This window comes from Poecilia mexicana, unplaced genomic scaffold (genome assembly GCF_051168715.1).
Source record: "Poecilia mexicana isolate PSO_F unplaced genomic scaffold, ASM5116871v1 scaffold_17, whole genome shotgun sequence".
Classification (NCBI taxonomy): domain Eukaryota; kingdom Metazoa; phylum Chordata; class Actinopteri; order Cyprinodontiformes; family Poeciliidae; genus Poecilia; species Poecilia mexicana.
The window spans coordinates 30,639,299-30,664,603 of NW_028263386.1; the positions used below are offsets into that span (position 1 = coordinate 30,639,299).

The 25,305-nt window shown below is 41.7% G+C and overlaps 1 protein-coding gene across 1 annotated transcript in view; it reads left to right on the forward strand.

Annotated features, from left to right (window-relative positions):
* The window catches only part of cntnap2b (contactin associated protein 2b), a 91,621-nt gene that overhangs the window by 13,497 nt on the left and 52,819 nt on the right, over window positions 1-25,305 (forward strand). The window contains exons 7-12 of the mRNA XM_088014432.1: window positions 4,277-4,420; window positions 12,339-12,597; window positions 15,624-15,773; window positions 16,518-16,680; window positions 16,878-16,984; window positions 24,294-24,413. Coding sequence (XP_087870558.1) covers window positions 4,277-4,420; window positions 12,339-12,597; window positions 15,624-15,773; window positions 16,518-16,680; window positions 16,878-16,984; window positions 24,294-24,413 — 943 coding nt within the window. The remainder of the gene's footprint in view (window positions 1-4,276; window positions 4,421-12,338; window positions 12,598-15,623; window positions 15,774-16,517; window positions 16,681-16,877; window positions 16,985-24,293; window positions 24,414-25,305) is intronic.

Consider the following 25,305-nt stretch of genomic DNA (forward strand, 5'->3'; position numbering starts at 1 on the left):
TGTGCTGGACTGTCTCAGAGGCCTCCTTGCACAACCTACACTTTGGGTCTTGTCTGGTGTGGTAGATATGAGCCTCTATTGCTCTGGTGTTTAGGGCCTGTTCCTAGGCAGCCAGGATGAGGGCCTCTGTGCTGTCCTTGAGTCCAGCTTTTTCCAGCCATTGGTAGGATTTCCTGATATCAGCCACTTCAGTTATTTGTCAGTGGTACATCCCATGTAGGGGCTTGTCCTCCCATGATGGTTCCTCCAGCACCTTGTCCTCTGTTCCCCATTGTCTGAGACATTCGCTGAGCACATCGTCCGTTGAGGCTTTGTCCTTGATGTATTTATGGATCTTGGATGTTTCGTCCTAGACAGTGGCTCTCACACTCACTAGTCCCCTGCCTCCTTCCTTACGGCTCGTGTACAGTCTCAGGGTGCTGGATTTGGGGTGGAACCCTCCATGCATGGTTAGTAGCTTCCGAGTCTTAACATCCGTGGCCATCATCTCTTCCATTGGCCAGCTAATTATTCCGGCAGGGTATCTGATTACTGGTAAGGCATAGCTGTTTATTGCACGGATCTTGTTCTTGCCATTGAGCTGGCTTTTCAGGACTTGCCTTATTCGTTGGAGGTATTTGGCTGTGGTTCCTTTCCTTGTGACCTCATCGAGGTTGCCATTTGCTTGTGGTATTCCCTTGTGGAACTGTGCTGTATGTCTGCTATAGTTCCTTCTGGGAGTGAGACCCCTTCTGTGCGGACGACCTTCCCTCTCTTTGTGACCATCCGGCCACACTTCTCTAGTCTGAATGACATCCCAATGTCAGTGCTGTAGATCCTGGTGGTGTGGATTAGTGAGTCGATGTCTCGCTCGCTCTTGGCGTACAGCTTGTTGCCTTCCATGTAGAGGAGGTGACTGATTGTGGCCCCATTCTTGAGTCGGCATCCGTAGCCAGTCTTGTTGATGATTTGGCTGAGGGGGTTCAGGCCTATGCAGAACAGCAGTGGGAACAGAGCATCTCCTTGGTATATGCCACATTTGATGGACACTTGTGCAAGCAGTTTGCAGTTAGCTTCAAGGGTGGTTTTCCACAGCCTCATCAAGTTTGCAATGAAGGCTCTTAGAGTCCTATTAATGTTGTACATCTCTAAGCATTCAATGATCCAAGTGTGTGGCATTGAGTCATAGGCTTTCTTGTAATCAATCCAAGCGGTGCACAGGTTGGTGTGTTGGGTTTTTCAGTCACGGGCGAATGTGTGGTCTACAAGGAGTTGGTGTTTGGCTCCTCTGCTATTTATGTCGATGCCCTTCTGTGCTGTCCTCATGTATTTATCCATGTGTCCGCTTATCTTAGCCACTATGATGCCTGATATGAGCTTCCATGTTGTAGAGAGACAGGTTATTGGCCGATAGTTGGATGGGACTGAACCCTTTGAGGGATCCTTCTCCCCTTCAGTTAACCATTCAGGGTGAGTCCCATTTTGTAGCAGCTGGTTCAGTTGAGCTGCCAGTCACTCATGGAGGGCAGTGAGTTTCTTTAGCCAGTAGGCATGGATCATGTCAGGTCCTGGTGCTGTCCAGTTTTTCATACCCGAGACTCTTTCTTGGACTTCTGCCACAGTGATGGTTACCGGGGCTTGTTCAGGGAGGTTGCTGTGGTCCTCTCATAGAGAGCTTAGCCACTGTGCATTGCTGTTGTGGGAAGCCTCCCTTTCCCATATTCCTTTCCAGTATTGTTCAGTCTCCAGGCTTGGTGGGTCTGCTCTGTTGTTAGTACCCTGCCAGTGAGAGTACACTTTAGCTGGTTGGGTGGAGAAGAGCCGGTTAATCCTCCTGGATTCATTCTCTCTTGTGTATCTCTTTAGGCGGCTGGCCAAGGCTTGGAGTCTTTGGTGGAGAATGACCGAGCTAAGATCCTGTGGGACTTCCAGATCCAGACAGACAAGATGGTAATGGCGAACCAACCGGACATTGTGGTGGTGGATAAAGACAGAGGAAAGCCGTTGTGGTGGATGTAGAAATACCAAGTGACTACAACATCCGGGAAAATGAGAAACTGGAGAAATACCAGGGCCTCAGAGCAGAACTGGAGAAGGCCTGGAAGGTGAAGACCACAGTGGTGCTTGTGGTCATCGGGGCCCTCGGGGCAGTCACCCTCAAACTGGAGCAGTGGCTAAAACAGATCCCAGGAACAACATCAGAAATCTCAGTCCAGAAATGTGCAGTACTAGGCACAGCCAAGATACTGCGCAGAACCCTCAAGCTCCCAGGCCTCTGGTAGAGGACCCGAGCTCAGAGGATGAAAAAGAGACCACCCCCGGAGGGTGAGAAGGGAATTTTAATTTTTATATATATATCTGCATTCGTATCAGAATCAGCTGACGAAAGTTGTTGATCAGGAGTTTATACACTCCTGATTAAAATCTTAAGACCAGTCAAAAAATTGCAAGAATTTGCATTTTGCACTATTGGATCTTAAGAAGGTTCTAAGTAGAGCTTCACAATATTAAAGGAAAAAAATCAGTGCAAGAGACAAGAACTTTTGAGCAGGGAATTTTCTGAAAACTGCATTTACACTCAAACATGATTTTTTCAGCTGATCAAAAGTTTAAGACCATAGTCTTTAAAAGCCAAAAGCTGTGCAAAAATCTGGATTCCATGTCATTTTCTGTCAAGTTTTTACACTGTCAAGACCTCCTGGTGGCAAAAGCAATAAAGCTCACTGACTTTGAATGTGGTAGGATTGTTGAGCTGCATAAGCAAGGCCTCTCACAACGTGCCATCGCTGCTCAGGTTGGACGCAGTAAGACAGTCATTTTGCATTTTTTAAATGATCCTGATGGTAATGGAACAAAAAAGTCAAGTGGTAGACCCAAAAGAATTTCACCAGCTCTGAGCCGCAGGATCCGATTGGCTGTCCGTCAAGACATGGGACGATCCTCTACCCAAATTAAGGCCATTACTGGTGCTGACTGCAGCCCAATAACCATCAGACGGCATCTACGAGAGAAGGGCTTCAGAAACAAAAAACGTCTTCAAAGGCCACGTCTTCTTCAACGCCACAAAATTGCCCGTTTGGACTTTGCAAGGGTGCACCAAACGTGGGACATTGAAAGGTGGAAGAAAGTTGTCTTCTCTCATGAGAAAATTTTTTTACCTTGATGGTCCTGATGGTTTCCAATGTTACTGGCATGACAAGGAGATCCCACCTGAGATGTTTCTACATGGCACAGTGGTGGGGGCGCCATCATGATTTGTGGTGTGTTTTCCTTCAATGGAACAATGGAACTTCAGGTTGTGCAGGGGCGTCAAACAGCAGCTGGCTATGTGGAGATGTTGCAGCGGGCGTCCCTCATGACTGAGGGCCCTCGTCTGTGTGGTAATGATTGGGTTTTTCAACAGGACAATGCTGCAGTTCACAATGCCCACCTGACAAAGGAGTTCTTCCAAGAGAATAACATCACTCTTTTGGATCCTGCATGTTCTCCGGATCTAAACCCAATTGAGAACATTTGGGGATGGATGGCAAGGGAAGTTTACAAAAATGGACATCAGTTCCAGACAGTGGATGCCTTTCATGAAGCCATCTTCAGCACTTGGAGCAACGTTCCCACTAGCCTCCTGGAAACACTGGCATCAAGCATGCCTAAACAATTGTTTGAAGTCATCAGCAAGAATGGTGGAGCTACTCATTACTGAGTCCTTTTTTTTGACACTTTGATTTCTGTTTTGGGGGGTTTTCGGGGTTTTTTGAGCTATGGTCTTAAACTTTTGATCAGCTGAAAAAAATCATGTTTGAGTGTAAATGCAGTTTTCAATTAATTCCCCGCTCAAACGTTTTTGTCTCTTACGCTGATTTCTTCTTTTAACATTGTGAAGCTCTACTTAGAACCTTCTTAAGATCCAACAGTGCAAAATGCAAATTCTTGCCATTTTTTGACTGGTTTTAAGATTTTGATGAGGAGTCTCTCTCTCTCTCTCTCTCTCTCTCTCTCTATATATATATATATATATATATATATATATATATATATATATATATATGTCTGTAGTTCATAGAATAAAAGAACAATATTCATTTTACTCAAAATGTATACCTATAAAAAGTAATATTAGAGAAACTGATCATTTTAAGTGGTCTCTTAAGTTTTTCCAGAGCTGTATTTAAATATCAATTTTCACTTGTGTGGTGAATTTCACACGTTCACTAGCCACACTGTTGGCATGTTTCATTCTAAATGGGTTTAGACATGTATTTACTGACAACAATCCAAACTGTGCTGTGTGTTTTCTAAGCTTACCTTTGGAGGACTTTCTGAATCTGCAAGAATGAGTTTAGGTGGCAAAGAGAACTTTGCTGGCTGCTTGGAAGGAATCACCTACAATGGAGATAACATAACCAGCTTGGTTCGCAGGAAGAAGGTGGACACCTCCAATTTTGTAAGAGTCCCTACTTTTTCTTGCACGTTTCTTGTTTAATATTTTGTTTGAAAAGCAAAGATAAGGTATTATTATACCCATATTAGGAGATATCAGCCTTAACATTTTCCAAATCTTAAATGCGCTTTGCAAAATCTTTCAAACAAACCCGACAAAGTCTCTCTGGTGTGTCTAAGGTGTGAATTTATGAAAAAAAGATAGACACTTGATTTCAGTGTATATGTTATATAGCTATATAAATAAACTGCAAAGGACATGCATACACAGGATATTGGTGGGTTGATGCTGAATGTGCAACAATTTTAAACTTCTGTGAGTGTTTAATGGTTTTTTTGGTGGGGAGAAAATCTAATTTTTGATTCATCAAGATGCATACATGGACAATTTTGACTAGAATAAGAAAGATAAGAAACATCAAAACTTTATCTTTATTTATGACCAAGCGTGTAAGTGCAGCACCAGGATAGTTAATGACAGTCCTGCACAGTCAGTCCTCAAAGCAATGCTTTAGTTTTTTCTCTGGTCATCACACCTGAATCAAATGATGGTTCATTAGCAGGCCTCTGCAGAACTTTGACATAGAGATGTGAGGACCATTTGAATCATTTATGGTGAACACAACATCATACAAGTTAGTCGCCACTTGGCTTACTCAGCTGGCCAGAAGAGGTTGAGCAGCTAAAATCTTTTCTTTCCTCTGCCTACATTCCCAAGAATACTGTGCACTTCTGGATCGGAGTTCAATGAAATTATTGAACTGTTTATTGGATGCACTTTCTGTTAAGCTGATCACATTTCTATTGCAATATACATATTATTGATTTATTGCCCAGCCCTACCTCAGGGTTAAAAAAAACTCTTCAACTCACCACTGCTTGTAGCGGAGTAAAGCTTCTTCTCAAACAAGACGGAGGCTCGTATTTCCTTTACTGAACCCTTTTGTTCAGTATTTATTGAAGAGGAAAAAAAGGGCTTCAGCCGACAAAAACAGAACAACAGCAACAACAACTGCTCGTAACCAAGCAATAAAATCAACAAAGCAAGATAGTGACTAAACAGTAACAGATCCTTAAGCATTCTTCAAAATAAAAGACTTCCTCTATTCAAATAAATCATGTCTTACACTGAAATATATTTCACTTCGCCTTTGTAATTGTATACAATCATATTCAATATAATAATAATAATCATCATGTAAATTATGCTTAACATATAATTGTAATCAGTCACTTATCATGCAAATATACTGAACAACATAAGTGTAAAAAAGTCACAACATCCTCCCACCCGATGAACAACTGTTCATCTGTGTAGGATTTACCTTTCATTTAAGATACTTCTAAAGGGTACAATAACTGAATAGGCCTGCGTAACAAGCCACCAGTCGAAGTACGAACATTGCATGAACGTATGAGACCATCCCTGCCTGGGAAGACCTCTACAATTCTACCCATTTTCCATGTCTGTCTGGGTGTATTGTCCTCCCCCAAAAGAACTACATCTCCTACTTTAAGTAGTGTTGGAGTAGGACTGTTCACCCTGTGGGCTGATTTTAAGTCCATCAAATAATCTCTGCGCCAGCGTTTGCAAAAGCCTATCAAAAGTTTCTGTTGGTATTTCCACCTTCTACCTAGCTGTTCGCGATTTGCAGTGAGAACCTGATTTAGGTGAGGTGATGGAATAATCTTTGGTGGCAAGGAAGTTAAGCGTTTACCAACTAAGAAATGAGATGGGGTAAGTGGCTGGGGTTCTAATGCATCACTAGTTACATAGGACAGAGGCCTGGAGTTCAACACTGCCTCAACTTCAGTAAGAACAGTTGTGAGCTCCTCAAAGCTCAAAGATGCTTTCCCCAGTACCTTTCTTAAGCATGTTTTTACAGATCTCACAAGCCTTTCCCAGAATCCCCCCCACCAAGCTGCTCGCTCAGCGATAAACTTCCACGTGATTCCCTTGTCAGTGAAAAACTCTGTGAGTGTCGATCCTAAGATGTTTTGCCATAACTCCTTTAAATCCTTGTCAGCCCTTTTGAATGTTCTAGCATTGTCAGAGTAAATGACCCTACAAAGACCTCGTCTTGCAATGAATCTCTTTAAGGCCAATAAGAAATTCTCTGTAGTCTGATCGGAGACCAACTCTAAGTGTACTGCTCTTGTCACTGCACATGTAAACAGTGCTATGTATGATTTTACAGACCCGTCCTTAGTTTTAACATATAAGGGTCCAGCAAAATCTACACCAGTAACTTCAAAGGGAGGTGATTCTGTTACTCTGTCTCGAGGTAAGGGAGCAGTAATCTGTTGTGCTGCCTTAACCTTTAGTTTTTTGCAGATGTAACATTTTGAAACAATGTTTCTTACAAGCTGTCTGCCTCTCAAAATCCAATATTGTTCTCTAACTTGAGTTAATGTGTCTCTTACACCAGAATGCATCACTCTTTCGTGACATGACTGAACTAATAGTTCAGAATACTTGTGATTTGTCGGTAGTATCCAAGGGTGTTGTTCTCTGAAACTAAGATCTGAATTCTGCAGCCTTCCCCCAACACTTATTAGACCATTTTCATCTAAGAATGGTTTCAAATCTTTGATTTTAGAATCTACCTTCACATTTTTGTTTGACCTTAACTGCAATATTTCAGAACTGAAACAACTCTCTTGTGTTGACTTAATCCAGTACATTTCAGCTGCACCAAGTTCTTCTGTACTTATCTCTCCCTGAACCTTCAGATAAGATCTTGTGTTATTAACAAACCGCTTTACCCATGCAGTGATTCTTAACATGGTCTTAAGCTTGCTGTACCTTTCTAAGTTTAACAGAGGTTCAGTTTGCTCAGTGGCAGTGAACTGCACAACAGTCTCATACCCAGACCTCAGCTCTGCATTCACTTCATCCACTACATAGTCACTACAAATGTTCAGTTCCTTCTCATCCGTAGACAGTGAAGTGGGTCCCTTCCACCACAGCTGGCTCTTAATAAGGCTCCGAGCATGGTAACCCCGCGTAAGAAGGTCGGCAGGGTTCATTTTGCCAGCACAGTGGGACCAGAGTTCTGGATTTGTGAGCCCTTGTATTTCTGCCACTCTGTTGCTCACAAATGGTTTCCATCGACGTGATGAGCTGCGGATCCAGTGAAGCGTGATCATAGAGTCCGTCCACATGTTGAGCTGGTTTTTCTCCATGTTCAGTGGCTTAAGGAGGCTGTATCCTAATCTTGCTCCAATAAGTGCACCCATGAGCTCCAAGCGAGGTAATGTCATTTTCTTTAATGGTGCTACTCGTGACTTGGAGGCCACAAAACTGGTAATAGTCTCTTCTAGGTTGTTTTGTCCTTGAAGATATGCCACAGCACCGTAAGCCTTTTCACTTGCATCACAGTAGACATGCAACTTTACAGTGTGTGACTCTTTGTTAATCTCAGTGTGGTACCACCTGGGAATAGACACCAGGTGTAACAGTGGTAACTCCACACACCACTGCTCCCACTTCTCTTCTAAGTCAGTAGGTAATGGTTCATCCCAACTCAGTCCCTTTTCCCACATCTCTTGGAAAAGGCACTTTACTCGGACTGTAAAAGGAGTAAGAAACCCAATAGGGTCGAATATACGGGCTGATGTTCTTAGTACACTTCTTTTTGTATTTTCTCTGTCTTTCAAAATGTCCATTAACTCCTTTTGATCAAACACAAAATCATCGTGTTCCGGTCTCCAAACCAGTCCAAGTACTTTAAGCACATTTCCACTGGACTCTGTATCACCAGTGAGCTCTACTCCATTCTCTTTCCACATGGCTTTCAGATCAGGTGAGTTGGTAACCCATTTGCAGAGGTTCATGCTTGCCTGAGAGAGAATGTACTTTGCTGCAGTTGTCATGTGAAGAGCATCCTGCACAGTAGGTGAGCTTGAAATAAAGTCATCTACATACATAGAGTCTCTGAGAGCCTGTACTGCCCTTGGCTGTTTTCTTTCAAATTGTTTGAGATGTTTTCTGATAGTGGCAGCAAGCAAGAATGGGCTGGGAGTTACTCCAAAAACAACTCTTTTCATCCTCAGGACACGCACCTCATTTTTCCAGTCCTTAGCTAAAGGTCTGTGCATCCACAAGAACCTGACAGCATCTCTGTCCTTTTCTGCTAGTGAGATTTGAAGAAAAGCCTTAGTTATATCAGCAGTAAATGCTATCTTGTGCAATCTGAACTTTATGAGCACATCTAGCAGGTTTGGGTTCAGGTTAGGTCCAGTGTACAGACAGTCGTTGAGGGATGGACTGTTTGCCTCATGTGAGGATGCATCAAATACCACTCTAAGTTTGGTTGTGGCCTTTTCTTCTCTTATTACAGCATGATGGGGCATATAATATTTCACAGTCTGTTGATTCATTTCTGGTTTTCCATCTGCAACCTCCTCACAGATACCATTTTGAAGATAGTCTTCTATTACATCGTTGTATCTGGCAAATAAATTTACATCAGTCTTCAGCTTTCTCGTTAGATTCTCAAAGCGTTTCTTCGCTACCCTGAAGTTGTCTGGAAGCTGGTCTTTGTCACATTGCCAGGGTAACTCAACTTGGTACCTTCCGTCTTCAAATGTTGTTGTTTGTTCAAAACGTTGCATAATTTCTGAGTCCTCTGGGCTTTCTGACTGTTTATTTACAATACCCAGGGACTCCACCTCCCAGAATGCATGCAACTGATTAGACAGCTGGGTGTCTTCGTTCAAACTAATGTGCATACACGTGGTGTCTGTAACACTGGAGGTAGTCACTGGTCCCTGTAAAGCCCATCCAAAGAGGGTTTCAACTGCCACTAATGAATCTGTAACCCTTTGGACCTTTCCAGTAACAGCCTGCCAGTAGTAATCTGCTCCAATTAACATCTGCAACTCTTGTTCATTAGCACCCTCTAGTGGAAAGTCTCCAAGCTGCAGTCCTCTTTTCTTAATCTCTGCTTGAATGGGCTCAGTTGGTACCTTTATTACAGCAGTGCACACCTCGGGGGTCTCTACAGCATCTATTTCGATTTTCCGTTCAGCGTTCCACACATTTTCAAGTTGAACTCTCACTATGTTGCGTTTTTCCACTACAGGACTGGTGGAGCCAAAAACATGGAGTTTTAGTGTCTCTTGCCTCACAACTTGCAGTCCTAGGGCTCGGACAATGTCTCTGTGAACAAAACTACGCTGGCTACCTCCATCTAACAGACAGCGAGATATTTTTCTCTCCTTTGGTCCTACAGCCCATGCCTTAACCGTTTGGAGCAATACTGTGTTCTGAGTATTTGTCTTCACTTTGACTGAGCTGGTCAACGAAGACAACACAGCTTCTGCATTTCCACTATTACTTGTACTGTCGACTTCTGGTTTAGCTTCAGATTGTTCACAAACTGACAAGTGGTGTTTTCGATTGCACTGTCTGCACAAAATCTTCACTCTGCAGTATTTCGCAATATGTTTCGGGCCCAGGCAGACAAAACACCGTCCAAGTCTTTTCAGTTTCTCCCTGCGTGCACTTATTGTAAAACCAGGACAGTTCTCTGGTTTATGGTCATTACCGTCACAAAACACACAGGTTTGTGGCACGACGCTGGCTGTGTGCAAAGCAGTCGCTGATGGAATGCTCCACTTTCTAGGTTGATCACAGGCATAGGATGGCTTACCCACATGCTTGTGTTGTGGGCTCGGGCTCTTCAATGTGTGGCCTGGTCTAGTCAGCAGAAGCGCCCGTTCTCTGCTTTGCACTTCATTTTGCAGAAACTGAATCAATTCTGGGACTTTCCATTCGTTAGTTGAGTTTTGTTGCCGTGTATAAGCAAGTGCTATGTCTTCTGGAATAAGCTGTAGCAACACTGGACATAGGAGACAGCCGTAAGTATCACTTTGCACTCCAAGAGACTCCAAGCTGCGTATCTGGATCTCACATTCATCATAAAGGTGCCTCAAAGCTGCAACATCAGATGATCTTCTCACAGGTGTCAAGTTCAGCAATTTAGACATATGAGCACTTATCACAATATCCTTCCTTCCAAAACGATTCTGGAGCAACTCTATTGCAGCATCATAGTTGACATCTGTCATTGTCAGTCCTGCAATAGTCCGAGCAGCTGCTCCACTTAGGTAAGATCTCAGGTAAGTGAACTTGTCTGTCTTACTTAGTCCATCATTTCTGTGAATGGCTGATTCATACTGTGACCAGAATTCCTGCCATTGGCTTATTTCTCCATCATACTTGATTATCGTTAGTTTGGGCAGTTTAACCGTCTGTTTGGATTGTGATGAAAATGAGCCGTTGTTCACGTCACTCACATGCGCTCTTAGGGTGTCTGTAGCGGTCTCCTGCAATCCAATAACGTTGGTGGTGCGAACCTTCCAAATGAGAATCCGGTCCGTGTAATCCTGTGAGTTCGTTATCTCAGTGTCCAAGTCTTCAATTGACGTTTCATCTTCTATGCTCTTGTCCAAATCCAATAAAATTTCCTCCTTAGAAGATAAAACTGCCAGGAACTCACGCAGTCTATCCATATCGGGACTCTCTTTGCCCACCTCATCTTCTAGTCGAGTTAACAGCTTCGTCGTCGCTGTTCGGATAGTCGACCGTTTCCTCTTTAACCGCTCCAGTCCTTCCGTCATGTTGGCTGCTAAACTGAGCCTTAGCTTCACTTCGTTCAGAAAAATCAAAAAAATTCTTATTCCCGGGTTTCGGCACCAAAATGTAGCGGAGTAAAGCTTCTTCTCAAACAAGACGGAGGCTCGTATTTCCTTTACTGAACCCTTTTGTTCAGTATTTATTGAAGAGGAAAAAAAGGGCTTCAGCCGACAAAAACAGAACAACAGCAACAACAACTGCTCGTAACCAAGCAATAAAATCAACAAAGCAAGATAGTGACTAAACAGTAACAGATCCTTAAGCATTCTTCAAAATAAAAGACTTCCTCTATTCAAATAAATCATGTCTTACACTGAAATATATTTCACTTCGCCTTTGTAATTGTATACAATCATATTCAATATAATAATAATAATCATCATGTAAATTATGCTTAACATATAATTGTAATCAGTCACTTATCATGCAAATATACTGAACAACATAAGTGTAAAAAAGTCACAACATCGCTGCTCAGATGCTACCGGTAAATGTGCTCAAACACACATCATCACTTTGCTGTACAGTGCAGCAGGTGAAATGTCAGTATTGGAGCTCCATTACACAATGTGACAGCTGCTGTGGTGTAGAATAGCGTCATAAGTCTCTAAAAGCTGCCTTCTTAATTAGTGCTGGTTTAGTATAATCCTTGAATTTGTCCTGACAAATTAGTAAGTTTTGAGTTCCATTCACAGGTAAAAGCCAATTAACAAAAAAAGTTCAAAAAAACTTGCAGTTTGCTTAGTGAGAGACTCAGACACTGATTTGATCCTTGAGTCTTAGTACACACGGCCAGTACAGTGAAACGGCAAATGGCTCTTTAAATCAGTTATGGTTCCTCCACTGTGATAATCTCACAGTAGAGTCAATTTCACATTTCACATGACTCAATCAATACATGACTTAGATTAGTTTTTTTTATTTTTTTAATTGATTTTGATAAGCTAGTTAGAAGCAATGATGACCAACTGTGGCTGTGGAATTCCTACTACTTAATATTTTTTACTGTTTTCTTTGCTATTTGGATTGTTTGGATTTGCAGTTCAAAATGAGAGGTTTTCAGTGAGATGCATCCTAAACGATAGCTGTTCACAGTCGTAGTCAAGAGGCCTGATGGTCAGATTGAGTCACTCGCTCAAAGACTGTTTTAAAAAAGTAAAGACACGAGTGAAAGATCACTGGATCATTAGCACTTAGGAAGCAGGAAGTGGTTTGTTTTGCCTTTTGTGGTTATTTCTTGCAGCTAATTTTCTACCATTGGATTTATGTTTCACTGCAGCGTAACCTGACATTCACCTGTGCTGAATCCAGCTTTTTTCCTGTCTACTTCAACTCCACATCCTTCCTGCGACTGCCGGGCCAGAGGGACAGTGACACTCTCTCAGTAAGTCTGTCTTTCAGGACGTGGAACCCCAACGGAGTGCTGATGTTCACACAGCTGGCTGAGGGTTGGTTGGAGCTGTTACTGATTGAAGGCAAGATCACCGTCTACATGAACGTGACACAGAAGAGGAGCACACGTATTGACATTTCTTCAGGTGAGCTGAGCTCTGTGTTTATAATGGCCTTGGAAAAACTTTTGGTTGCTTGGCTCGTGTTGCAGAAAGCAAGTGGAGACAAGTGAAAGCTGGATTGATTGATTATTTTATTAAATTTGATGAAAATATGCTTATGTAGATGGTCTCTGCTAAATGATGAGATTTTGTGACCAGATGTGCTGTAGAAGATCACTGACCAATAATGTCATGTACGGTGAGGATTGAAGGATTCTGTCTTAACAGATTGGGTCTGCGGTCATTCCTCTGTGTGTTCAGCTTTGGGCTGCAGAACTACCTCAAGATCCACTCCTAGGAATAGACTCCTCCTAGAAAGAGTAGAATCATAACCGTTAGAGCTAAACAGGGTCAACGGCAAGCTTGTCTATTGATTTCTCTCATTGTGTTGCAAGTGTGGAATGGATACTTTAACAAATATTTTACCATGAAAGTTTTATGTGGACAGATGGTGTTGAGCTTGATATCCCTAAAATTATATTACTCTACTTTCACGCCTGATCTATGGCACAACTGAGGTTGCTTATATTGGTACATTTAGAATTTTCTGAAACTTCCCAGGTATACTATGGCAATGTGGCAAGTTTTGATGCTGTATGTACAATGAAAAATAAAAAAAATTTCATTGTACTGGAAATTCTGGATCCTCAAAAACCACACGAGGAGAAACCCTTCTGCTACCAGAAAAACAGAAAATGTTTGCTGCAGGAATGGTGGAAGAGACTCCTGAGGCTCCATGCTGATTAACACAGCATAGAGCAATCAAGGCACCAGAATATCTGGACACAAGGGGCTATAATCAGGGATGAAAGTAAGCTGGTACTTTTAAAGGATTCTGAGCCGGTATGCAGTAATGGGAGAACGGATGCACTTTGAGTCAGAATAGATCTGCGTTGAAATGGGCAGTCTCATACACATTTAATCTGTGTAAAAAAAATTTCTCATTCCAAATTCTTTCTGAACTGTCTGTACTGCGTGATGGAAACCTCTCACTCCAGCTATTTCTCTCTTTCTCTCTCTCTTTCCTCCACCTCTTCCCTCCCGGACCTCATAGCTTTCGTCACCAGCCTTCAAACTGTTGTCCGCAATGTTTACATCTGTCTCCTTATTACAAAATGTCCCATTTAAAAGCAAACAGTGGTTATCTAGTTGTGTTTTATGTTAGTTTGCTCAATTAAAACAACACAGCACACCTCAAAAACAACTGCTTATTAACGTGACCGGAGATTTTACTGTTTTTAAACGGTAGCACATGGCACGCACATCTTCTTCCAAAAGACGGTGGTTACTGATTGGATTGGTGTGTTTGATTTATGGACTGGAACATTTTATACAGGTGGTCCACAGACATAAAACATACCACTCGCACTGGTACAGGACGAACAATAAATCACTTATTATTCATATACTTTAAAATAAAAAACAGGAAAATACCTGGGGACAGTGAATTTGGTCTAGGTGGACACGTGATCATAAGCACCTCCCATTTTCAAGACCTTCATTGAATAACAGTTAACAGGCCGCAATGCAACACAGCAGGAGGCTGTCACAATGCTCATCACAAAGGAAATGAGAAGATATTGATCTCAAACTATTTTTATTTAAGAGAGTGCATTTATAAATTAAATAGCAACAGAAAATATTGTGTGTTTTTAATGGGACATTAATTTCCAATATTTTATTTCAGCTGTTTGTCGCTCCTACCTAATAGTTTTAAATAACTGACTCCAAACTAAGCACCTGATTTTCTATTTTCAGTTTTAGTCAATACAAATAATAATCACAGGTACCTGATAAAATTGATATTTACATTTGTTGCTAAAGTATTCAAGTTGACAATGTATGATAAAGCTGTTGCCTTTCTCATACTTACAGTTAAAGTGATGCATTAAATTCAGCGAGGGGTTTTCTTTTCTCAGACATTAACTTGAACTAAACTTTGTGAGTTTTCCTTACTCTGTTTCTCAAATCAATCCTCCAGCTGCAGCTCATCCAGAACGCTGCTGCTGGTGTTCTCACTAAAACCAGGAAGATAGAGCACATAACACCAGTTTTAAAGTCCCTACACTGACTCCCTGTAGCTCAGAGAATAGGCTTTAAAATACTGTTGTTAGTTTATAAATCACTGCTGTTGTATCAACCTTCCAGACCCCTCATGTTCTGGTTCTGGTTCTGCTCTGCATCCCCATAACCAGAACTAAATGAGGAGAAGCAGCATTCAGCTTCTATGCACAATAAATTTGGAACAAACTTCCAGAAAACTGTAAAACACTGAGTGCCTTTACATCTCGACTAAAAACCCACCTGTTTAGAGTTGTACTTGAAATGTAATCAATTACGAATTTAGTGATGGCATTTGACTTAATGTAATGTTTTGATTGTTGATTCTATGTTGCATGGCTATGTGTTTTTGTGTTTGTTATGATGTAAAGCACTTTGAAATGCCTTGCTGCTGAAATGTGCTATACAAATAAAATTCGATTGGTTGATTCCATCAGTTGATCACCATGAGATCTTAATACAAACCCAGTCAAAAGATAAATGCTGTTTTTTCTGGTGTTTGATTTCAAATGGATATGATTTCAAATATAACTGAGTAACTTTATTCAAAACTAATTCAAGTAAAAGTAAAAGTTCAAGTTTTGTAAACAACTTAAAGGACAAATTAGACAAGTTGTAATTACATTAATAAATTTAAATGTAGCTAATTACTTTCCACTCCAAATGGCAGAACCAATACATATACATATATATATATATTTCACATTCTGAAGTGGTTTTACTTCTGCGTTATCCATACAGGTAGCCTATAGGACAGTAAAATATTAATGATTTTGTTTTGGTTTGCACAATGAGTCACTGACTATTTCCGTTATAGTACTGGCAAGAATTTAAAACTACTTTCACCCCTAGTTATAATCTCTAGAGGCCTTTACAGATTTTTATTTTTAATCCTGTTGATTAATTGTGATACTTAAATGTTCAAATAAAATAATATTTTCACCTTTCAGGTATAGGTCTGAATGATGGCCAGTGGCACAGTGTCCATTTAAATGCACTGGACAACTATGCCATGCTGACGGTAGATGGAGATGAAGCATCCACTGTTAGGACCGCTATTCCTGGCCAGATCAAGACAGGAGGAACCTACTACTTTGGAGGTAATTGATACCTTACCTTATTTACTTTTACAATCAAAAAAAAGATTAAATACTTTCCAGTATTTTCTCCTAAGAGTCACTTCTATGTACACAGTTTAAATGTTAAAGGAAAGTAAAGTAATAGAAAATGGGGCTCTGAAATGATTCAGATATGGTTATCTGTTTTGGGTTTTTTGCTTTTGACTTTAGCATCTCAAAATGATTACTAGAAACTACAGAAAAATACACAGTCACAGTTACCACAGCTAAAAAAAACTTTGAGGTTCAGTTACAAGCCAACAATTAGTATTTGATATATTTTTAGTGTTTGAATGAGTCAATCTCTCTCCTAAGTTGGGGGGATATATGACTCATATCATTCTTAAGGATACTTCAGTGTTTTAGAATATCATTATTTTCCCCCACCTGTCAGTGGTGGGTACATTGTAGAAAATGTTATGCAAGTGAAAGCTGTTTTTGATTCTGCTGAAAGTGGTTTGATAGCTGGATGCTGGATCAAAGCTATCAAACTTCAAACCTGATTGAAATTTCAGCAGGATTGGACTCAGACTCTTGTAATAGTGTTACACTTTCAAGACCAATAGGGATGTTCTGAATGAAATATTTTGGTGGGTTGCTTTCAGCTCTATGTTGCATATTTCTACTAAAAAGTTCAAAAAGCTGTTGGTTGGTTAATATGTTTTCTATTTCAAAATGTAGAAAGTTTACTACTGATGGTGTTTCTCCTTTTTTCACCATCTTCAGGCTACTTCCCACACACTAGCATGTGGTCACTACAGCGCTCTTTCCAGGGCTGCATTCAGATGATCCACATAGATGACCACCTAGTGGACCTGCGGGCTGTGGAGGAGGGTCACATTGGAACCTTCGAAAATGTTAGCCTGGATATGTGTGCAATTATAGACAGGTATATTTCTGAGAAATGCTATAAAAAACACAAATTTGGGAAATTTTAGTGAGTACCTCATCACCAGGAAATAAACATTTGAGGCTTTAGGTTTAAAACTTGGTTAAAGTGCTGTGATTCTGCAGCTCCTCTTATGATTTGGAAAGAGAGTTCTTGCTGACTTCACATTATTTTCCTACTGCCATGTGTGAGGACAGGTGTGTTCCCAACCACTGTGAGCATGGAGGGAAATGCTCCCAGACATGGGATACATTCAGCTGCAATTGCAGTGGTACTGGCTACTCTGGAGCAACATGCCATACATGTAAGTTCACACACAGATCACCTAGAAATGCATGTCAAATATTTAGTGAATTGTAACTCTGTTAAGAGACGCCTAATCCAGAATGTAGGATTGGACTACATTGGACATGACAAAAAGTAAATTTATTTAGAGGCTTTATGTAGTTAATACACAAAACCAGGGTTTATCAACCTTTTTGAAAAGCAGAGCTACTTCAGGATGCTGAATACAAAGGGCCAAAACTATTCATACCTGTGGCATATCTAGGTTAAAATGTCAATTCACCATGTTTTTTTCAATTATAATATAAGAAATAGTAAAACTTGAGGTGCTTTCTAACCTCAAAGACTTGGAGGACTTGTCAATGTAAATTTATTTACAAAGCACTTTAAAAACAGATCAACTGTGATAGGTACTTTTTCTTGAACCTACATAAAAGAACCACAGACAACGTATATGAATTTTATGACAAAGCTTTTGCAAAAGGAGAAATCTCCGATAGCAGCTTCTCCAAGCCGTTCACAGAGAGTTCTGCTCTCCTTCCGCGTGAGCCCCTGTTTTATTGTCAAAGAAAAACAGTCAAGGGGGCAGTCAAGAAAAACAACAGAGGTCGTAAAACTTCTAACCCAAACAGCTAGCAACCCGATTCCAGGTGTGATATCTGATCTATGGTCTGAGCCCGGTTCAAATCTCGGTCAAACTGTCAACAAAGAGGGAGGATAAACAAGAGACAAAATACGACTGCTCACAGGCAGTTAGGAGGTATTCTGGTTGATAAGAATTTAAGGTCTGGGAAACACAGAGTTAATTATTTCACATGAAGATGAAACAGACAGTCCTGACCTCCAGGTCAGTTCATACACACATAAGGAAGAGAACACTTTAAACAGAAAATTACAACGATCTATAGACTGAATCTGAACTAAAGTAATTACAAAATGATAATACCGAAAATTCTCTAACAAACTGCACCAATGTCCTGTGCAGTTTTCATAAAGCACAGATAAAACAGAATAGAATTGCATGCTGTTGTCATGTTGGGTTCAAGTCTTTTTGCCCACATACAGAATACTATCAGGAGAATAGGAAATCAGATAAATAGAGTTTATTTTGACAATGATGAAATGTGAAATTGTGTGGTTCCTCTGCTGTGGATGGAAGTCAGGGTCGTCGGTTCTCAGTGGGAGAGAGATGGTGAGTTTGAAGGGTTATCAGACAAATGAACTTCAGAGGAAAAGATGGACTGATCTTACTTGGTGTGGTGATGCATTTCTGCCAGGGGGAATTTACTGTGGTCACTGGGGTAGTGGTCTCTTTGCAGGGGTTCTTGAGATGTCCCAGGTTCCAGTGTGAGATCCAGACAGAGAGTTAATTAGAGGTGGATGGGAGGGCTGTGGTGTAGAGTGGACAGGTAAGTGCTTTAGAGGAGAGGTGAGGAGTGATCTTACTGCTGGTCAGTGTTCTGGTCTGAACAGGTTTTATTTGAGAAATGTGGAGCTTGGGATGGATGTGAAGGGATGATGGGAGGCGGAGACAGACTGCGGTTGGAATGATGACCTTTTCAATTTTGTAGGGACCATTGTTGTGGTACTCGAAGTTGGTCTTGGTCTCGAGACCGGTCTTAAGACCATTTTTTGATGGTCTCGGTCTTGTCTCGGACTCAACCGCATTTGGTCTCGGTCTTGTCTCGGTCTCGGGCTCTGAGGACTCGGCATTTTATTTCAAGACCAGTCGAGACCGCAACTGTGAAAATACCACTAAACATACAGCATACTGTCCAGTTTATTTGTTAACATCTTTGTTTTCACTGGATGCAAAACGCACCGATTAAAATCCAAGCAACTACGTGTTTCTGTTACTCCCCCCTCCCCTCCCCACCTTTCACTCGCACACGGTGCTCCAGGACATGCGCAGTGATTTTCTCTCAGCGGCAGAAAATGTTTGTCTAATCGTCAGTAATATAATAGCGCTGCATAAATAGTAAGAAATCCGATGGCCACAGCAAACTCAACATTGCTTTGCTTTCACAGACGGTGGGGACAACGTCTAACTTTTTTTGTCACTTAAAAAAGTAGCTCAAAGAAGGGTAAGCTCCGATGACATGATGTTAGCAAAGCTAGCTGTACAGAGACACTAAGAATTTGTGTGGAGGTGTAGACTGACTTGTCGCATATATGGGACAACACTGCGTCCAAAAGTCTGCAATATAGTGATGTGACATTCAGAAAAGTCGATTCTTCTCCATGGCTCTTTACTTATTAGATAGGACTGGAGTGTCACTCACTGAGAGCTGTTGTTATATCAGATAGCCATACGCTGTCAGAATAGCAAACATGCAGTGAGTACCATGCCTGCGCATGCGCATTAAGAAGTCCGACCATCAGAGGAGTTGTCAGTTCACTATACGCAGAAAGTTATGATGAAAATAAGTCATTAAATTGTTTTCAATGATAACTATATAGATATACATGTGTTGTCATGGTTTCAAAGTGTATTTAAAGCAGGGTCTGACTGCAGCTGGAGTCAGCTACAACACACGCCCGTGTAAAACTCATTTAACCGCTAAGTCAGGATGCCATACAACTGTTAATAACCAAGTGTATGATGATCTACATCATGATTCTATGTTGCTGATTAAATAAAATCATATGGTAATGACAGCGCATGTCTGAGCTAAGCGTCCGACTATCTGACAACGTATGCTAATCTGACAGAACACCGTGAGTTCGTGTTAAGCGTATGACGATCTGACCTGACAGAACACCCGTTCTTTGTTCTTGTAATGCTCTGTGTACACTGAATCATTATTTTATTTAATTATGTACGTTGATATTTAAATTAACAAATAACTAAAACACAAGAACGAAAGAGCACGCAGAGCATGCACATTGCTCTTTGATTGTTTTTGTTCAAAGTGGCAGCTATAATGTCTGCCATGGTGTCAGACTACCTGGCTTCAGGTATTGGGATAGAGTGAAAACAGTCACGATGAGCGCCTTCTGTTTGGTTACTTCTTGCTTGTTGCTCCTTGGTCAGTGTTCATAGTTGAGCGTTATTTACTGTCAGGACATTGCCTCAATTGCTATGTTTAATGGTGCAGACAGTGGTGGTTTCTTACATGAGCAATATGGGCAAATGCCCAGGGTGTTATGTTTTTAAGGATGGCACGAGACCATCACACATTGTAGCACAGAAATGGAATATTTAATATTGGTAAAATGTATTAAGTATTTAATATCTAGGTGTTTTTATGGGAATATGGATCTTTCAGATTATTTTGAGAAGCAATTTTGATCATATTTTACATTTTATTGTGTCATGTAGCACGGGCCGCTGGTCTTGGTCTTGACTCGGTCTAGACTTCCCTCGGTCTTGGTCTTGACTTGGTCTCGGACCCTAAAAGTCTTGGTCTTGTCTCGGTCTCGATACACTCTGGTCTTGGTCTTGTCTTGGTCTCGGGTTAGGTGGTCTTGAACACAACACTGGTAGGGACCAATGAACCTGGGGGAGAATTTTTTTGGACATGGATTTAAGAGAGATGTCACCAGCAAAAAGCCAAACCTTTTCTCCGGGTGAATACTGTGGGGCAGGTGTTCTTTTGCGGTGAGCATGACGTCGGTTTTGTTCAGCGGTATTGATGAGGGCAGTGATGATTCTGTTCCAGATATTTTTGCAGCGGCGGATGCCTTTTATTTAATCAGCAACATAGAATCCTTTTTCGTCAGAAGGAAACAGTGATGGTTGGTAGTCTAGGGAAACTTCAAAAGGAGAAGAACCAGTAGCAGCAGAAATGTGAGTTATGTGCACATTCAACCCAGGGGATGCACTGACTCCAATTAGACAAGTTTGTTCACAGGTGTCAAGCTCCAGTCCTGGAGGACCACTGCCCTGTATCTTTTAGATGTGCCTCTGCTGCGCTGCACCATACCTGTCTAGAATAATTAGGTCATTAGCAAGGCTCTGGACAAGAAGGAGGTAATTAAGCCATTTAATTCCAGTGTTTTGTACCTTTGGCACATCTAAAAACTGCAGGATAGTGGCCCTTGAGGACTGGAATTTGACACCCCTGGGTTTGCAGAAGTGAAGCATCTGAGGGTGGATTCGAATTCTTGATTCATGCGTCCAGTTTGTCCATTTCACTGGGGGATGGTAACCAGATGCGAGTGTGACTTTAGTATCCAATGCCAAACAGAAATATTTCCATACCTGGAATGGGAATTGTGGACCACGATCAGAGAGAATTTTGGGGGACTGCCATGTCACCGGAAGACATGTTTTACCAGGAGTTTAGCAGAAAACTGTGGGGAGTTTTCTGAGAGGGACGAGATGACATGATCTAGAGAAGCAGTCAGTAATGGTTAGGATAGTGGTCATACCTTTAGAAACTAGGAGTCCAGTGACGAAGTTGATGGAAATGTGTGACTAGGAAATTTTGGGGATCGATAGAGGTTGCAGAAGACTTGGATGGAGGTTGATGGGATGGTTTTTTTCTAGTGCAGATGGAACAGGCGAGGACGAATTATTTTACGTCTTTGTGGACTGATGTCCACCAGAACCTGTGGTTGATGAGAACCCCGGCTGATTCCGGGGTGAGCTGAAAACTTAGCTGAGTGGATCCAATGGATGAGATGTGTTCGGACTGAGGTAGGTACATAGATTTTGTTATGGGGGAAGGTGCCAGGATCAGGTCCAGTTTGTTGTGCTTGGCGAATGAGGTCTTCAGTCTCCCAAGTAACAGAGGTGATGGTGCAGCGGGGAGGTAGGATGGCAGGTTCTCTCTCAGAATCAAGTTAGTGGAGTTGGGTTTGATGTTCTTGGAACCAGGGCGATAGGAAATGGAGAGTTTGAATCTGGAGAACAACAATGACCAACAGGACTGATGGGGGTTTAGTCTTTTGGCAGACTAGAGATAGGAGAGGTTCTTTTATCAGTCCAGACCAGCACGGGATGTTCTGTGCTTCCAACCAGTGCCACCACTTCTCCAGGGCAAGCTCAACAGCTACCAGTTCACAATCTCCCACATCATATTTGCGTTCAGCAGGGGACAGTCTGCGGGAGAAGAAAGCACAAGTATGGGTTTTACTGTCAGAGTCTGAGACGGGTGTGACCTATTTTCATGGGCTCGGACTCAGAGTGGTTCAGGAGAGGAGATGGAGTGCAATTTGGAGAGGTGGAAGGAAGCGATGGGTTTCTCTTGTTTCTTTCCTTTGTTCTAGCTCGGAGTCTGTTATCTAGTTGGATAGTTAAACTGATTAGTTCTTCTAACGTAGTAGGTTTGTCTAATGTGGCTCGTTCAGCTTTTAAAGACTCATTGAGCGCATGGAAATAAGCACTCTTTAAAGCAGGAGCATTCCAGCCAGAAATAGCCACTCTAATCCTAAAGTCTATAGCAAAATCTGCTACTGCCCAATGTCCTTGTTTTATCGTCCATAATTCTCGGGAGTTGGATGCTTCATCGGACTTTTGATTAAATACTTGCTTAAATTCTTGCAGAAAATCATTGAATGTACAACCACAGTTTGTAGGAGTTGGAAATCTTGCTTCTTGCCCAGTCTAAAGTTTGGCCTGTCAACAGTGAAATTATGAAATCTATATTAGCACCATCATAGGAGAAACTTCCAGGGGAATGACTAAAAACAAGAGAGCACTGTGAAAGCAATCCCTTACATTGGTTTATGTCACCTGGAAACTTGTCTGGGGTAGGTGGACGGATTTCAGAAAAAGTGGAGTGGACTGGAAACGGAGCTGGAGCTGGAGCAAATGTATGTTGGAGAGAACTTTGTAAAAAGTTAGACAGTTCTTTGAGACGACGATGTGTTTCAACTTGGTGGGTACCCAGATCTCATAAAGCAGAATCATGAGACTGAATGAGGTAGTGTTCTGCCAAAGTTCTCCAGAGAGCATCTGTTGGCCTGAGTGTTCTGTCACGTTGGGTTCAAATCTTTTTGCCCACATACTGAACACAATCAGAACAGGAAATCAGATAAAGCTTATTTTGACAATGATGAAATGTGAAATTGTGTGGTTCCTGTGCTGTGGATGGAAGTCAGGGTCGTTGGTTCTCAGTGGGAAACAGTGGGAGAGAGAGTGAGTTGAAAGGGTATCGGACAAATGAACTTCAGAGGAAAAGATAGACTGATCTTACTTGGTGTGGTGATGTGTTTCCGCCAGGGGGGATTTACTGTGGTCACTGGGGTAGTGGTCTTTTTGCAGGGGTTCTTGAGATGTCCCAGGTTCCAGTGTGAAATCCAGACGGAGAGTTAATTAGAGGTGGATGGGAGAGACTGCAGTGTAAAGTGGACAGGTAAGTGCTTTAGAGGAGAGGGGAGGAGTGATCTTACTGCCAACCATGAAACCAGGAACTGTCAACGATTCTTCAGCAGAGGCAGAAAGGGATTCAGGCAACTAGGGCTGGCAGCCCACTAATCATATACTCCTAGATGATGAGTGATAAATCACAGGTGCGCTGACTCCAGTCAGCAGACTTGCCCTCCAGGTAGTGCAGCCTCTAGGCACCATCTAGTGGATGATGAGGGAAACAACAGACAAAAAGAAAATCCCCACAAAGAGCCAAAACCCCAGTTCCCAACAGTTGTAAAGTTAAGCAACATTGGTTTCCAATGATTTTTGAGGATATAAATATTTTAACATGCTATTTTTAATAAAATGCCAATTAAAATGGCTGGGGGGGGCGGGGGGGGTTTCTTCAAATTTGACACTCCTTTTGCAATATTTCTTATGGATAAGGATCAAAATGAAACTTTGCCCTTCATGTGTTATAGACTGGAATGAAAAGACAAGTGGAACTGATGTGTGTCTAGAATGACATTTGTGATGCATAGCGAATGCAGTAGAGAACAAATTTCCATTATGTTTACAACTGCATGAGTTTAAATAACAGTGTGAACTACAAGATGAAAGTTCTGGTGCTGTGATTGAATGGTAGCCTCCCCTCTGTCAGACTGCCCAGGGCAGCTGTGGTTACAATGTAACTCAATGCTATTAGTGTGTGAATGTGTGTATTAATCTGTAAATGACTGATTCTAGTGTAAAGCGATTTGGACTTTTTCGATGTGGTAAAACTCTACACTACACTACTCTACTTCAGATTATTTAGGATTATAAACCTTTGGTTTTGAATGTTTCTCCCTGGTCAAATATTTGGACACAAGTAAATCAAAAGGTTTAATCTGCTTGGGATCTGAACATGTAGACTCAGGATAATCTATACATGAAAAGGTTGACCTGCAAACCTTGACCACTTAGCTTTATGAACCACATATGTGTGGTGGTCTTCTTCTCCATTCTGTGTGTTGCATCTTCTCTCTAGCACTGTATCAGCAGTCCTGTGAGGAGTATAAGCATCAGGGGAAGAGCTCAGGCAACTTCTGGATTGACCCTGATGGTAGTGGCTCTCTATCCCCCTTCAGAGTTCACTGTGACATGACAGGTGAGATGTTTAAGCTAGAATAATCAGAATTAGTACAGAGTTAGTAGTAGAATAATCAGAGCATAAGTTAACACTCTCATATACAGTGATCCCTCATTTTTCACGGGTGTTGCATTCCAAAAATAACCCACGATAAGCGAAATCCGCAAAGTAGAGTTACATTTATTTTTTACGATTATTACACAGCATAATTAAATACCGTATTTTCCGCACTATAAGACGCACCTAAAAACCTTCAATTTCCTCAAAAGCCGACAGTGCGCCTTATAATCCGGTGCGCCTTATATATGGACCAATATTGAGCCACAACAGGTCCAGCAACGGACCTTACCACAGGGGCCGCGTTTCATTGGCTAATGCCCATTTTAGGTCACAGTGCAGCTACCACGTGCGTGACCGTCTCACTAACACAAGCTACAGTAGTAAACATATGCTAATGTACATTGTGGACCATCAAAACCATGAATGCCGACTTACCCAGCCTTGCAAGAACAATAGGCATCAGTGATCTTGTCCACAGCTATATTTATGCTGAGGGTGTGAGGATCTGCTGTTTTCCTCATCTATCGGTAGCTTTTAGCTGTGACGCGCACAATGTTGGAGGCATCCAGTGGCTCAAACACCTTGATGTCGTCCAAAAAAGATGACATGAACTTGTTGGTTCCCCTGTCCATTGTCGTGGCTGATATGTTGTGAAAATCCGGCAGAAATGCTACGCTAATTAACTCAGATTGAAATGAAAGACGTCATGTTTACACAGACATGCAGTAGGCTGCTTACGTAGTTGGTCCACTACGGTAAGCAGCCGCCAACTTCTTTTTCCCCCGTAGAAGAAGTAGTGCGCGGTGCATGCTGGGATAGTTGTCAGAACACTGGTTTGTTAATAAAGTTT